The sequence below is a fragment of the Aythya ferina genome, assembly GCF_964211825.1.
Source record: "Aythya ferina genome assembly, chromosome: 19".
NCBI classification, from domain to species: domain Eukaryota; kingdom Metazoa; phylum Chordata; class Aves; order Anseriformes; family Anatidae; genus Aythya; species Aythya ferina.
The window spans coordinates 11,713,764-11,726,468 of NC_140309.1; the positions used below are offsets into that span (position 1 = coordinate 11,713,764).

The 12,705-nt window shown below is 49.6% G+C and overlaps 1 protein-coding gene across 13 annotated transcripts in view; it reads right to left on the minus strand.

The window, feature by feature from the left end:
* The window catches only part of MSI2 (musashi RNA binding protein 2), a 228,748-nt gene that overhangs the window by 20,997 nt on the left and 195,046 nt on the right, over window positions 1-12,705 (minus strand). For 4 of the 13 annotated variants that reach the window (XM_084492872.1, XM_084492868.1, XM_084492871.1 and 1 more), the window contains exon 11: window positions 6,745-6,852. The exons of 1 other annotated variant lie outside the window; for it this stretch is intronic. In XM_084492872.1, coding sequence (XP_084348998.1) covers window positions 6,745-6,852 — 108 coding nt within the window. Of the gene's footprint in view, window positions 1-2,787; window positions 2,880-2,934; window positions 3,309-5,249; window positions 5,277-6,744; window positions 6,853-12,705 lie in introns of those variants that run through there. 8 more of the 13 variants (XR_014684746.1, XM_084492873.1, XM_084492865.1 and 5 more) reach the window with 4 other exon arrangements.

A 12,705-nucleotide genomic window follows, 5' to 3' on the forward strand; every position in this document is an offset into this window, starting at 1 on the left:
CACTAAATTCATGAAAGATTAACTTACGCTGTACTTAAGTCTGCACTTCAGAGGTGGTCACTAATTGCACTGGAGATGATTTATCAAGTGCGCGAGATTTTCTATTACAAAATTATTGATTAAAGCTGATGTATTTAAACCACAATAGACTTCAGCCAGGAGCCCTGTGAAACAACCGCTGCGGTGGTCAAGGCCTAATAACAGCGGCACAAAATTGTTTTAAATCTACTGAATTTACTACTTTGTCCTTTAGAAAGCTCAGTCCCATGAGGATTTAAAAAATCAGGAAATGGCATCCTAGAGTAAAAGAAGACAAACAAGGCTTGTGGGTAGCCTGAGTTCTGGAATGAACAGGAGCGGGGGCTATAATAGCCCCAGCAAAAAGCACCTAGGGAAACGCCGACTGCCCTTCTCACGTAGCCATGCTACACAGGCTGGAGGAGAATGGCATATTCACTGTTCAGACAGGTCTCAGTGCAGTCTGGCTTCTTCTCTGTTTAACACGAGACATTTGTCTTTGTGCTCACCCATAACCGGAGCACAAAGCTGTGCGTGGTTCTTTGTCTTACCCCTCCCACCCTGACCGCCTGCAATGCTCTCAAATGCTGACTGCCTCTGCTAGGAAGATAAGCAAAAGATAAAATCTGATGCAGCCATTAATTTTTTGATGCATCAGCCGTGCTGAGCTCCAGTTGCCAGCCTCTGTCACATAATTACAGGCTGTTCCAATGGAGTGAGAAATTTCAGCCTGCTTGCTGCTCCCAAGTGGTCCACTTGTTAGGTTCTGGCTTTTGAGATTACATAGCTTGGATTAAATTTTATGTACTTTTATATAGCAAAATAAAAGAAGGAGAGTAGTTCCATCTGAGCTGCTGAGCCACAAGGGAGTCCTCTCAATGGGCCGTATAAATCCCAGACTGGCTCATCACTGGATCTCTGAAACACTCCTCCTCCTGACATTTCTGTGTGCCGGCGCCAGCTCCGCTCCTTCCACACACAGACTGACTGCGGTCCCACTTTTTTATGGCTGTAATTTGCTAACACTATGGGTGCCTAACGACAAGATTAAATTTTTAGAGCACCTTCTTTAAGTATAAGACCAGGATTCCTAAACCCCATGCAATTTGTCGCTCTGCTAACTTTTAGATACACTCCTCACTTCATCATATGCCTCGCGCATTAAACAGTGGGTCCTCCCGTCTCCTTGGCAGATTGAGATTGAAGGGGGAAATTATTCTCCCCCTTGATGCAGGAGTGGTTCAGCTCCTCAGGGGCAATAAGGGAAGTAATCTGGGTGGCTCAGATTGCCTTGCATGGGCTTGCATTGTGTCGGCTCCATCCAAGCAGTTGTTTGGTTGATTTACTTCATGTTCTATTAGAGGTAAGGAGCGGATACAAACTCTTAATTACATTTTGAAAGCCCATTCTGGATATTTTATTTCCTTTTAAAGCACTTGCTGAAATAAGTGCCCTAAGATTGCCTGTACCCAGCGGAGCAGGAACATGCTCAAAGCACGCTCGGTTTGCAGGGCATCGCCTGAGCGCCCAGGGAGGAGGGAGGCTGCGGTGGGACGGTGCCATACAGTATCTGTCTGATCCCAGCAGGGTACCTTCTGACAACCAACAAACTAAACAAATAAGCAAAGCCTAATTCAGGATCTCAATTACCATCTGTGAAGCTTACTCACTACAACTGCATTTGTGGAAGAATTTAAAAAGTTTAGTGCATAAACCGGGGCATGAGAAGCAAAGACGCTTGCTGGCTCAATGGCAAAGATGATGAACTTGTCTCAAACTCCTAACGCCGATATTTATGAAATGTTAAATCTTAATAGAAAAATGTTCCCTTAAGCTCAGTGACATGGCAATGAATACAAACCGCCACTAGCTTAGAGTCTCTGTTGCATAACAAGATTTAAGGTTTATGACCTAAAAACAATTGCTTTACAGCTCAGGACAGTCTGCAGGAAGCTGCTTCACACACATGGTATTATACAGACACCCAAATGGAGTGATTTGCATTTGGCACATCTGGTCTACAACTGCTAACGAATGATTCTATGGGCTAATATGGGCGAGTAACAGGCTGATGAAGAAACCATGATTGTAAAATGATTTAAAAAATATCTTAAATTCTTTTAAATACAAAATAAAAATAGGAGAATATAGTTATACTCAGCATTTTAATTCCTAGGGACTTTAATTTGAAAAAAATATAGCAAATTTACTATCAACATAACAGCATGTGCGGGTTCTTGTACAGAAGGGTGTAGGTTGCCTACAGCCATGTTCAATTTAAACTTCCAGATAATGGGATTTAACAAATACGGTACTATGGATCCAAGCCTTTAGCAGCTCTCTGCTTTATTGATAGCCCTACACTTTCAATCAGACCAAGGCTATGCTTTTAACTGCCGCGCTATTTCACGTTGATGGTACCTATAATATCAACTCAACAATGCATGTTCTACAACTACATCTACTGCTACCAGTACGACTACTACAGTGCATGCATTTAGTTCAGTCCCACAGATACATACACTCTAAGAACAGGCAAGGGGAGATGTGAAATGTTTTACGGGGGACAACAAGTGTTTTGTTTTTTAAGTAAGGGAAATTAATAAAAACATCAAAAGAAAGAAAGTGTACAAAAAAATAGAGACATTTCTCAAGAGTTGATATGAGTCGTTTCTTGAACCGTTTCGTCTGAACAAGCAAAAAACATGCAACCAGCTGCTACTAACAAGAAGCTGGACACTGAGAGAGGATTAATAGGTGTGGACAAACCTTCCCGCTGAGAGCGCTCAGAAGAGTGTTTGAGAGGAGGTGTGCACGTCCGAGTGTAAGAGAGGCCGGAAAGTATGCCTCAGAGACACCCTCTCTCACAGCAGCCCCAACCAAGCAAGAGAGAAAACAACAAAACATAACTGCTCACACTCACCATCAAGGTCAGTAGCTCGCGTTACTAGATTCGTTATACTGGCAAGTATAAAGTACAGTAAGGGGTTGTCGGGGCACGGGGCTCAAAGCCGGGACTGGCGCCCGAAATCCAGATGTGCCGGAGGCGGGGGCCGGGGAGGGGGCTCCTTGCGCCGTGCCCCTGCGCTGTCCCACCGCGCTGGGCGCCGCCGGCCATCTCGGCGGGCCGAAGCGTGCCCGTCGGACCCGCCGCGCCGGCACGGCTCACCTGGGACAGGCGTGCGCGGCTGCCGCTGGTGCCGAGCAGCGGGGATCGGGCTGAGATTATGGCCTTAGCGTTTTTGTCTCCAGTCATCAGGGAGGAATAGTTGGTGGCAACAGGTTGGAAACTGGAAAAATCTCAGACTTGTCAATGAACCCAAAAGGAAGGAACAAAAATCCTCTCCTGCCAATTTTTTGCTGTCTCACTTTCCTTCCAAATTAATCCCCCCCCCCATGTCAAATGCAAGATAAAAATGTCCCCCCCTCCCACATGATTTTATTTTAAAAAAAGCATTTACAAGACAAAAATGTTTTACACTTAAAATATGTCAGGTGGATTTAAAAAGAAATGTGACATTGATAGTGAAGTTGTCTAGGAGGAGTTTGCAGCACTCAAACTTTTTAAGTTTGCTCATTTTCCATGGCTCAGGTCCCAATTCATTAAAAAAAAATACAAGAATGGATGAGGTTGTCAAAAGCAGCCGAGGGATCCGGCAGCACAGCCCCACCTGACGTGAATGGATGTGGCCAAACCCCCTCATCAGCTCAAGAGACCTCAGCTATCGCCTCCTCACAGGGATGTGGACTGGGCATGTGATTTACTGCGAGAGGCATCGCTGCATTCACCCTGCCCGCAACTGAACGGCTAGGCTGAGCCTGAATTTATGACTGACATTGAGCACGAGTGGAGGGAAATGTCCCTTTTTGCTGATTGTAGGAGATAGCTGCTGTGACAGATAAGAGAACTTGTTTGATCGAGCGTGGTAAACTGGTGGCCGTGTTCTCACAAGCTGCAATAGGAAAAGAAGGGGAGAGGGAAGCGAAGACCGGACAGCGCAGGGGACAGGGCCAGGAGTTGCCCACAGCCACCGCGGCCCCGCCGCAGCCCCCATGCGGTTAACTGCCCCTGGTGGGCTGCTCCCGCTGTTAAGCAAACATGCAGGTTTCCTCCAAGGACACAGGACCACCACCCCAGGAGCATCGGAGGTCATTAGTGCCCACACACCAGAGCCGAGGGGGTTTGGAAATGGAAAGGCCGCAGTCTCCTTGGGAGACCAAGACGCAGGCCCCGGCGCCAGGCTGGGTGCCGGTGCTGCAGAGCCGCTGTGCTCGGTGGTGAGGGCAGGACCTGGGGCCAGGTCACCGTGGAGGTGGCCGGAGGGGACACAACGCCACGCTGCCCGCAGTGGGGCTGCGGAAGGGGCAGCAGCCACAGGGCCCGGCCTGCGGCCTGGGGCAGGGCAGGCCAGCAGCAAGATGGGGCAGGGGCATTGCCTGGGCACTTTCTGGCTCCGTCCGGGCTGAAGAAGGAACTGGGCCAGCATGGGGCAACGGTGCTGTGCTCTGGGCTTTGGGCTGGGGCACATGCAAAGGAGGGCTGTGCAAATTTGTAAAGGGGAAAAAAAAAAGAAAAACCAACAGAAAAGAAGAAAAACCCCAACCATTTTTCTTGTAATGAATCGGGCCCATACACTGTATCACAAGATCATACTCTACTGCTCCTGAATACAATTCACTACCATGGCTGGATGGAAGTGGCGAACCCAGGATGTCCCTTCCGAAAACTGTCTTTGGATGGAGATGACTCTACATGAAACACACTGTGCCCAGAGCAGGGCTCACTGCACGTGCAAGTGGCAGCGGGGCCGGGGCTGCAACAAACCCACCTTCCTCCTTGAGATCTTGGGGCTGGGAGGGGTTCTTTTGATTCAGTTTTGGGGTTTTGCCAGTTTTGTGCAAAGAGGCAATTTCGAGGCTTGAAAGACATTTCCAAACACCATACTGCTCTTTAAACTTGCCAGAAAGGGTGTTGTTAATTTAGGATTAGTTTTAGTTTCGTATTGCAAGTTCAAATAAAAAACAAAAGAAACAAAACAAAACAGAAAACCCAACAGAAGGAAAAACAAAAAACACTCAAATTAAAGACAAATGATTTTCAGGCACAGAATTGATCAATGCTCAGTTCAGTTGTAATGGGCACCAAAAGCACTCCGATTAAAAAAAATAATAATCAGGGAAGCAACGTTAATCCAGCCAAACCCTCTGTGCCTTGCTAAGGGGCAACTCACCAGGTCTGTTTGTACGTAAAACAAAACCTGAAGGGCAAAACATGAGGAAGAGGCAGAAACAATGAAGTCTTTTTTTTTTCTTCCTGAAATCATATGCAAAAATCAACCCCTTTTTTTCCTCTTTGTTTCTTTTGTTTGATTGCTTTTTTGTTTCCCTCTGTGAAGGGGCAGCGGGAAGAGCAGGGAGATTGGGGATCCCCACAACCAGTCTGGCAAGTCACCCCTTAGGCGCTCTCTACATGCCACAAAATGGAACTGGTACAGATAATCCTTTGTAGCCTGCAAGCAGTGCCAGTTTGCATGGAACGGAGTTCTCCTGGTGTCTTGCTTTGGCCTCCATGGCATTAGGCTCACACTCGAGACACATCAGGGCCTGCGCCCTCCTTCTGACCCGTTGCGTAGCGGTTTAGTCGGCTCTTTTCTGGAAGAGCCCAGTTCACGCCCTGGGACTGCCAGAAAAGTCACCAAGAAACCCCCATGTCAGGACTGCGTCATGAGTGAGCTGGGAAACAGCTGCCAACGCCACGTCCTCTGCCTGGGCACAGGCCTCTGCCCGGCACAGCACTGAGGGGCCAGTGGCTCCGACCCCAGGGAGCAGCCCCCTGAGCCGGGGAGGCCGCAGATGGCTTCTCCCTCGGCCGGGCATGCGTGGGGACAGGCCAGGGCCAGGGCAGAGGAGGGCGCTGACAAAGGAGCAGCTCACTGATGACTGCACTGAACACTTAATTCCCTAAGTAAAGCACTAATTCATACGTTTATCTGAATTTAAAACCAAAGGTAATAACGGTAATTGGCAATGATTTATTTATTTCCCTTAAGGGCAAAAAAATAAAAGTTTTCAGAAGGACAGGAAGAAAAGCTTTGGCATTTCTCATGGGAAGCAGGCTGGAGTTTGCAGCAGGGAATGGAGGTGGTCGCCCAAGAAAGGGGCAAATTGCCATCAGTGCTGGGTTGCTGGCACTGTAATGCATGCCCCTGACCCCACAGCACCGGGGTGCACTCCTCCTGCTTGCCCACCGTCACCCCTGCACAGGAAGAAAACACCATCCCAGTAAGGGATGTGTCCAGACTGGTTTGAAGTGGGAAGCACAGCTCTGATCACAGCAGGAGCCCATGCTGCATTACCTCAGCGCAAACTTTCCATGAGAAATGAAAACTTTTTTTCAAAAAAACTCCACATTTTTTCTTTGTTTTGGTGTCCTTTATAATCTCAAATTTAAACCAAAGAAACAAAGAAACCAACATAATAAAGGAATAAATAAAGAAACAAATCAGAATATCTACCCAGGTTTTGGCAGTTCTTACGCCAATCTCCTGCAAGGTGCTCCAGGCCCCGTGGCCTCTGCTTGTAGTTTGGGTTTGGGTTTGATTTTTTTTTTTTTTTTTGATTTTTTTTTTTTGGTGATTGATTTTTCAGGTCCCCAGGATAAGTGTGAGGAAAATCAGAGAAATGATGGAGAGCTGCAGCCACACAGAATACCGACAGAGCTTTTACCTGACCCTGCACTCTGAGGGTTTGCTCTTCCACGGGCCCCCCTACCTGATCCTCTTGCTGCTGCCACGGCTGCCGCTGCTACTGGTCCATAAGCCGCTGCCGGAAAACCTGGCCGTGGAGAAAAGGAGAAGGGTAAAGAAAGAAGCCAGCGGGCACCACGCGTCTCTGCGGGGCGCGGGCGGCCGTGGCCTGCTAAGGGCAAGGCGTCTCCGAAGGGCAGCGTGAGGCTGTGGTCCCAGCTCCCCGTGCCATCGATGGGCACCGCGTTTGGGAAGAGCCGAGCCCTGCCCGTGTGCCTGCTGCAGGCAGTCTTTGCTGGTACAAAGGTGGCCCAAATCTCCCTGCAGAAGATGTAAACAGCAGAGTGTGCCACTGATGGCGCTTCGTCCCGCGCGTCTGGCCATGGCACTGGGGGTGGATAAACTCAGAGGGACGCCTGCAGCACTGAGCTTACATCTCCTTACTTTCAGATGGTTAGGGTTGGCCCGCTCGCACAAAACAATGGGTGCGTTTCGTTCTGTGCTTATTTGCAAGTGATAATAACGTGCTGATCTATAGATATAACAGTAATGGAAAATACGAGAAGGTCCTCATGTCAAGATCACAGATTTGCTGGGATCAAGCAGAAAAAACTCACCGGAATGTAATTTAAAAAAGAGAGAAAGAAAAAAGCTTTTGAAAGCAAAACAGCCACAGATCAAGGATCTCTAAGACATATACCCTGCTACAGGGGGGCTGAGACGTTACAAACGAATGAAATGCTGCTAGCAAGATTTCAGATTCGGTTTCTTTACTTAATTAATATTAAAAAGATCTGCCAGAGGCTCTGACTTTAAATATGTATTTTAAAAGGGCAATGGCAAGGTCCAGGCTATCAGCAAGAACCCCAAATACCCTTGCTGCAAAGTCAACAAAGCAGTCACAGCACTCCCGGTCTTTGGGAGCTCCGGCTGCTTCTGGTGCCAGCCAGGACACCCTCTGGGGTGCCATGGCACCCGCCCCTCAAGCATGCTCCAGGACTTTGATCACAGCTGCTTTGCAATGCTGAAGAGCCACACAAAAATAACTGAGTCAACAGAAAAGAGAACAGCAAACTACAGAGATGGAGAGTGAGATCCAGAAGAACCAGCAGACTACGAGCCCGCTACCTCTAGCGCTACCATCTCAGCTACAGGGAATCTACCGGGGGCAGGAACAGAGAGCAGCTAGGCTAGAGTGACTTGAGGCTACTTAAAACATTAATTAAAAAAAGACATACTTGCATTTAAATATGGTAATAGGGCTGTTGAGGGAAAAGAAAAAGTCTAGGTAAATGTATGCAGAGCTACCCCAGGCTGCTGCCTGCTGCTGCTCCCCGCCCACAGAGCCCATGCACGCAACAAATCCTGTTACTTAATGCCACTGTGAAATGTTTGTTTTCATTATGTTGATGATCTGCTATGATCTCCGAGGAGCGGGATGCAGTGGGAAACACATCCATACTGGGGGATATTGTAACCAAAGTGCACTCTTGCTGGCGATGGACACGTTAACCCTGGTTGGCTCCCCCTGACATACGGGTAGCGGATCTACAATATCCTGGAGTGAGAAGACTTCAGTGTTAGAAAGTCAAACCAACCTTCCAACAGCAGGGAAAACACCTGTAGGACAAGCGCACAGGCTCTGGGGCTTCATTTTTGTGCAGAGGTGTGCCTAGGCCAAACCCCAAGCTGGTGCTGTGGGTGATGCAGGAGCAGAGCTGGCACTGTCCTTAAAGCCTCACGGCACAGATCCTGCTAACACATCCTGAGAGCAGCATCCTCAGCATTCCCTTGTCCAGCCGGCCACCAGCAAACCTGCCACTTGGAGGCTCTGGGGGCTCACTAAACCATCCACAAGGGATCAGAGTAGCTGTGTATTTCCCATGGAATAAAATGCCTCTGCCAAAACCAATCTAATACCCTTCAAATCACCAAGCATCCCCTGAAAGCAGCATAAAGAACAGGGCTGGAAAGTTTGTTTCTCTTGTTCAACTGCCAGGGACTCTCAGTATCTATTTGAAATGCAGGACAAAAAGTTTTGCCATGCAAAAGAATGAAATAACAAGGGTGGAGAAAGCACTCCACAGAAAGAGCCCGAACAAAGCATTTATTATGGCATTCCTGAGTTCGCTGCAGACAGATGTGTGAAAAATTAATCCCTCCTCCCCCAACGAAAGCCATTCTCCTGATTCTGAGATGAAAGCATCTGTGGGACACGGCACTCCAGACAGCTCAAGTGTGATCGGGCCTGCTCGCGTGCTGCCGGGACAGCCGCATGGTGCAGCAGGATGGCGCGGCCGCTGCACAAGTGGGAGATGGAAGCAGTGATGGATTATCCCGACTGGCAAAACCTGCTTACCAGTACAGACTCACAGACTGGCTCCATCACTGGAGGATCCCTAAATCAATCCAACACTCTGAAAGTAATCAGTCCCACACACCAAAATTACATTTGCCAGGCACTGCATTAATCAGCTCCTTCATCTGAAAACAAATTTCCCAGTCATCACACTACCGAGCACATTAATGCTGTGTGATGTCTAAGAACTGTGCCAACTTACGCCTAATACTTATGGAGTTCTTTGTCCCTGAATCTCTCAGGAATGATCGGCAGCTGACACTGTCTCCATTTCACAGATGGGATAAAATGAGGCACAAAGAAGCAAAGTGACTCCAGAAAGTTATCTGCAGAGAGCGAAGGATGCAGCCCGGCTCTCAGCCATTCTGGTCTCAGGCTCCACCACCAAATCTCTTAAATTCCCTTAACACCAATCCTATAGCAGTACTGGAACACTTTTGGTCATGCTGTATTATTACCTCCCACTGTTTATACATTTTTAAATCAGTGAGGACTTTAAACAACGATACAGTGACAGTGAAATTAACACCAAACCCTTTCTGTGTACTGCAGGAAACTTCTGCCTTAATCATCCTTCTGTGTTCCTGCACCATTGTATTAGAATTTGAGAGCTGGGGCACCTGGAGCTATTTAAGGAAGCAGAAAGCATTAGCAAGCACTTGTGCTAGTTTCTGTGCCCCAGAAGCAATCTGCTTGTCCACAGAGCCTCTTGCTGGCCTCGCAGATCACACCAGCACTTCGGTGAGGACGTCTGCCTGCGTTCCAGCAGTGACAGCCCCTTCCCCTGGGCCTGGGTTTAAACCAGCTCCCCCAAATCCCTGCAGCACCTTCCAGAGAGCTGCTCCCCAGGCAGTGGCAGAGGCAGATCCGCTCTGTCCTGCCCTGACCGATGGCCCTGGGGCTGCCTCAGGAGCTCGCCTCGGCAGAGCCATGCACTGAGCCTCTGCAGCTGCCGGGGCTGGGAGGGAACCAGGCACCCAGACCAGGGCACTGGGAAGCCACTGGGAGGCACTGGCTGCAGCACACTCTGGATCCAGCCCCCAGCAGCGATCCCACCCTCTGAGGTGCAGGGGGCCCAACCTGGCTTCCTCCAAGCCCGCTGTGCTCTGAAGTCAACTGGGAAATCAGGAAGGGCTGGAGGGAGAGAGAGACTCGTTCACCCTGTTTGTGTGAGGGCTCCAATTCTCGCAGAAACAACCCCTGTCCTTCCTTGTGTATCCTCTGCATATAATTGCCTAGAGAAAACAAGATACCAAAGCTGTTCCAAAGGAGCAAAGTGCCCACTTTAGGCGTTGCAATTAGAAGGTATTTTACAGTAAATGTTTTGCAGTGGGCTCGCACACTGACCAGGAAAGCCCTGAGGATTCACAGCAATTTCATGCTCTCTTATTGCTCAGAATGAGCCAAAGCCAGTATTTGGAGGTCAATTTTTCACAGATAAATTTTTTCTGCTTCCTGCATCAATAGTTTCACTTTAAATACTGAAGCCGCCTCGTGCGAGGGAAGACGGACACATCTGTTTTTAAATGCTGTGCCCTGAGGTCACAGATGGAGTCAGTGGCTGTCTGCAAGCAACTGCTTTATCCAACGCACAAACAAGTTTGGGAGCAGGGGATCGAAAGGGTGGAACGCGACCGACAGCAGCAGGACAGGACTTCAGCAGGCAGCATGCAGCCCCACTGGCTCGTACTTGGCGTTACCAAGCAGAAAAAACTAAGACCTGGGGATTTAGCAGATCTTTCAGGAGATTTGGGAACAAATCTGGCAAGAACAATGCTGCGTGAGGAGGGCTCAGGGGCTCTGTGGGGGGCACACAGCATTGCAGCCCTCTGCAGGACCAGGACCGGGCCCTGGGGCTGCCCAGGAGCCCCTCCAGCAGCAGGGGACCGGGGCCACTGGTGCTTCCCGTGAGCCACAGCCCCTGCCCCGTGCCCCACAGCAGTGCTCTGGGCCGCAGTGACGCTGCCTGCAAAGCCACCTGTGCCTTCACTCTGCTCGCTTCCTTCTCAAACCACATTTCTCCTCTACCCCTGCACGAAGCTAGCCAGAAGACTAGAAACAAGTGAAAAACACAATAAGCATTATATACCCCCTTCCTCTCTGCTGCCAGGACATTATAAACTGTCTCCCATTGCAGTAAAGCAAATTACACCCATTTGCTTTCAAGGGTCTGCACCTCACCCTGAGACAGGGACAGCGTCTGCATCGCCCGACCATCCCTTGCTGGGCTCTGGAAGCCCCCTGCAGCGCCAGTAACGAAGGCACGGTTTGAACACAGTGCCCTTTTCATGTCGCTCAAGCTTTGAAAAGAAAACATCCCAGCAACAAGGCAGGAGAAGCCAGCACACACTTGCCAACTCCCTGAGAGGGGAAAGCAGAAGGCAGCGGCTGTGCGGGTCTCTTGTGCTGGGGGTCTCACTGCAGACATGGCCAGCTCTTCGCTTCCAGTCTGTGCTACCAGGACAGAACTGAGGAGGGAGGAGTCTTTGTTTGTACTTGTAGATGATGGCAAGGAACTGCCCAGCTCAGGCAAACAGCAAAGAAGCGACCTCTGCTGAAGCGTGTTGTGGCCACGTCCTGCTGGCTGGCGGTGCTGCGGGGAGCTGGGGGGTGCTCGGAGCCACCCAAAACTTCACTTCCAAGTGCTGCCCCGCTGCCAGCCAGGCCACTACTGCCATGGCCATGGCCAGACCATCACCAGCCCTCCCCTGATGTCCTGGCCCAGATGGGCAGCCACCAAGTGCTTCAGGCTCGGCTCTGCTAGGCCCCTGCAGGCCCCAGGAGGACACGAGATGCTGCGCTCTGCAAGCAGCCAGACAACAGCAACCAAACAAGACCAAAAGGTCACAAAGACCCGGAGAATCAGGTTTTCTATCAAAAAATACTACGCAAAGGGTTTTTCTTTGCTTCCTACCAGCTAAAGCACGTAGGGCAGAAGAGGTCATACGCTTAGACTTCGGCGCTAAGCACGTGGATTTAAAGCAACAATCAAAATGCAAGCTGAGAGTCTCAAATCATCATCTGCCTTCAGCACCAGACTTCAGAAAAACAACAGAAATTATGAGATGTGCGTGGAGAATAAAAGCCACCATAAAACGAGCAGAATACTGCCTCCCAGTTTACCAACTATTTGCATGCGTTGGCGTCGCAGCTGAGCGCCGGGGCTCAGCCTCCCGAGCACCGCTCCGAGCGGGGCGTTTCGGAGGCCGGGCGGCCAAGCTCCAGGTTTCCGTCCCGCCTCATCTCACAGCGCTTTGTCTTTTAGGCTGCCCCGGCTCACGCAGCGTGCCGATCCACATCAGTCGTTTGGGAGTTCACTTGATCTCCCAGAAAAAAAAAGTGTGAAGTCGAGAATGTAAAATCGTCTGCAGGTTGAGTGGGAAAAGGCGAGGGGAAACTGATCCCCTCCTTTCAAGCAGCGTTACCAGCGGCTTTGATCAGCACAGAAAAGCGTCGCGAGGCTCACAGCTGTCATTTCAAATGGGTTCTCGCCTGCATTATTCTTTCCATTAGGCAGTGTTATCCTCTTTGTAGGATCTTTAGGCTTCATTTCAAAAGTATCAGAGACTCACAAGCATGAAG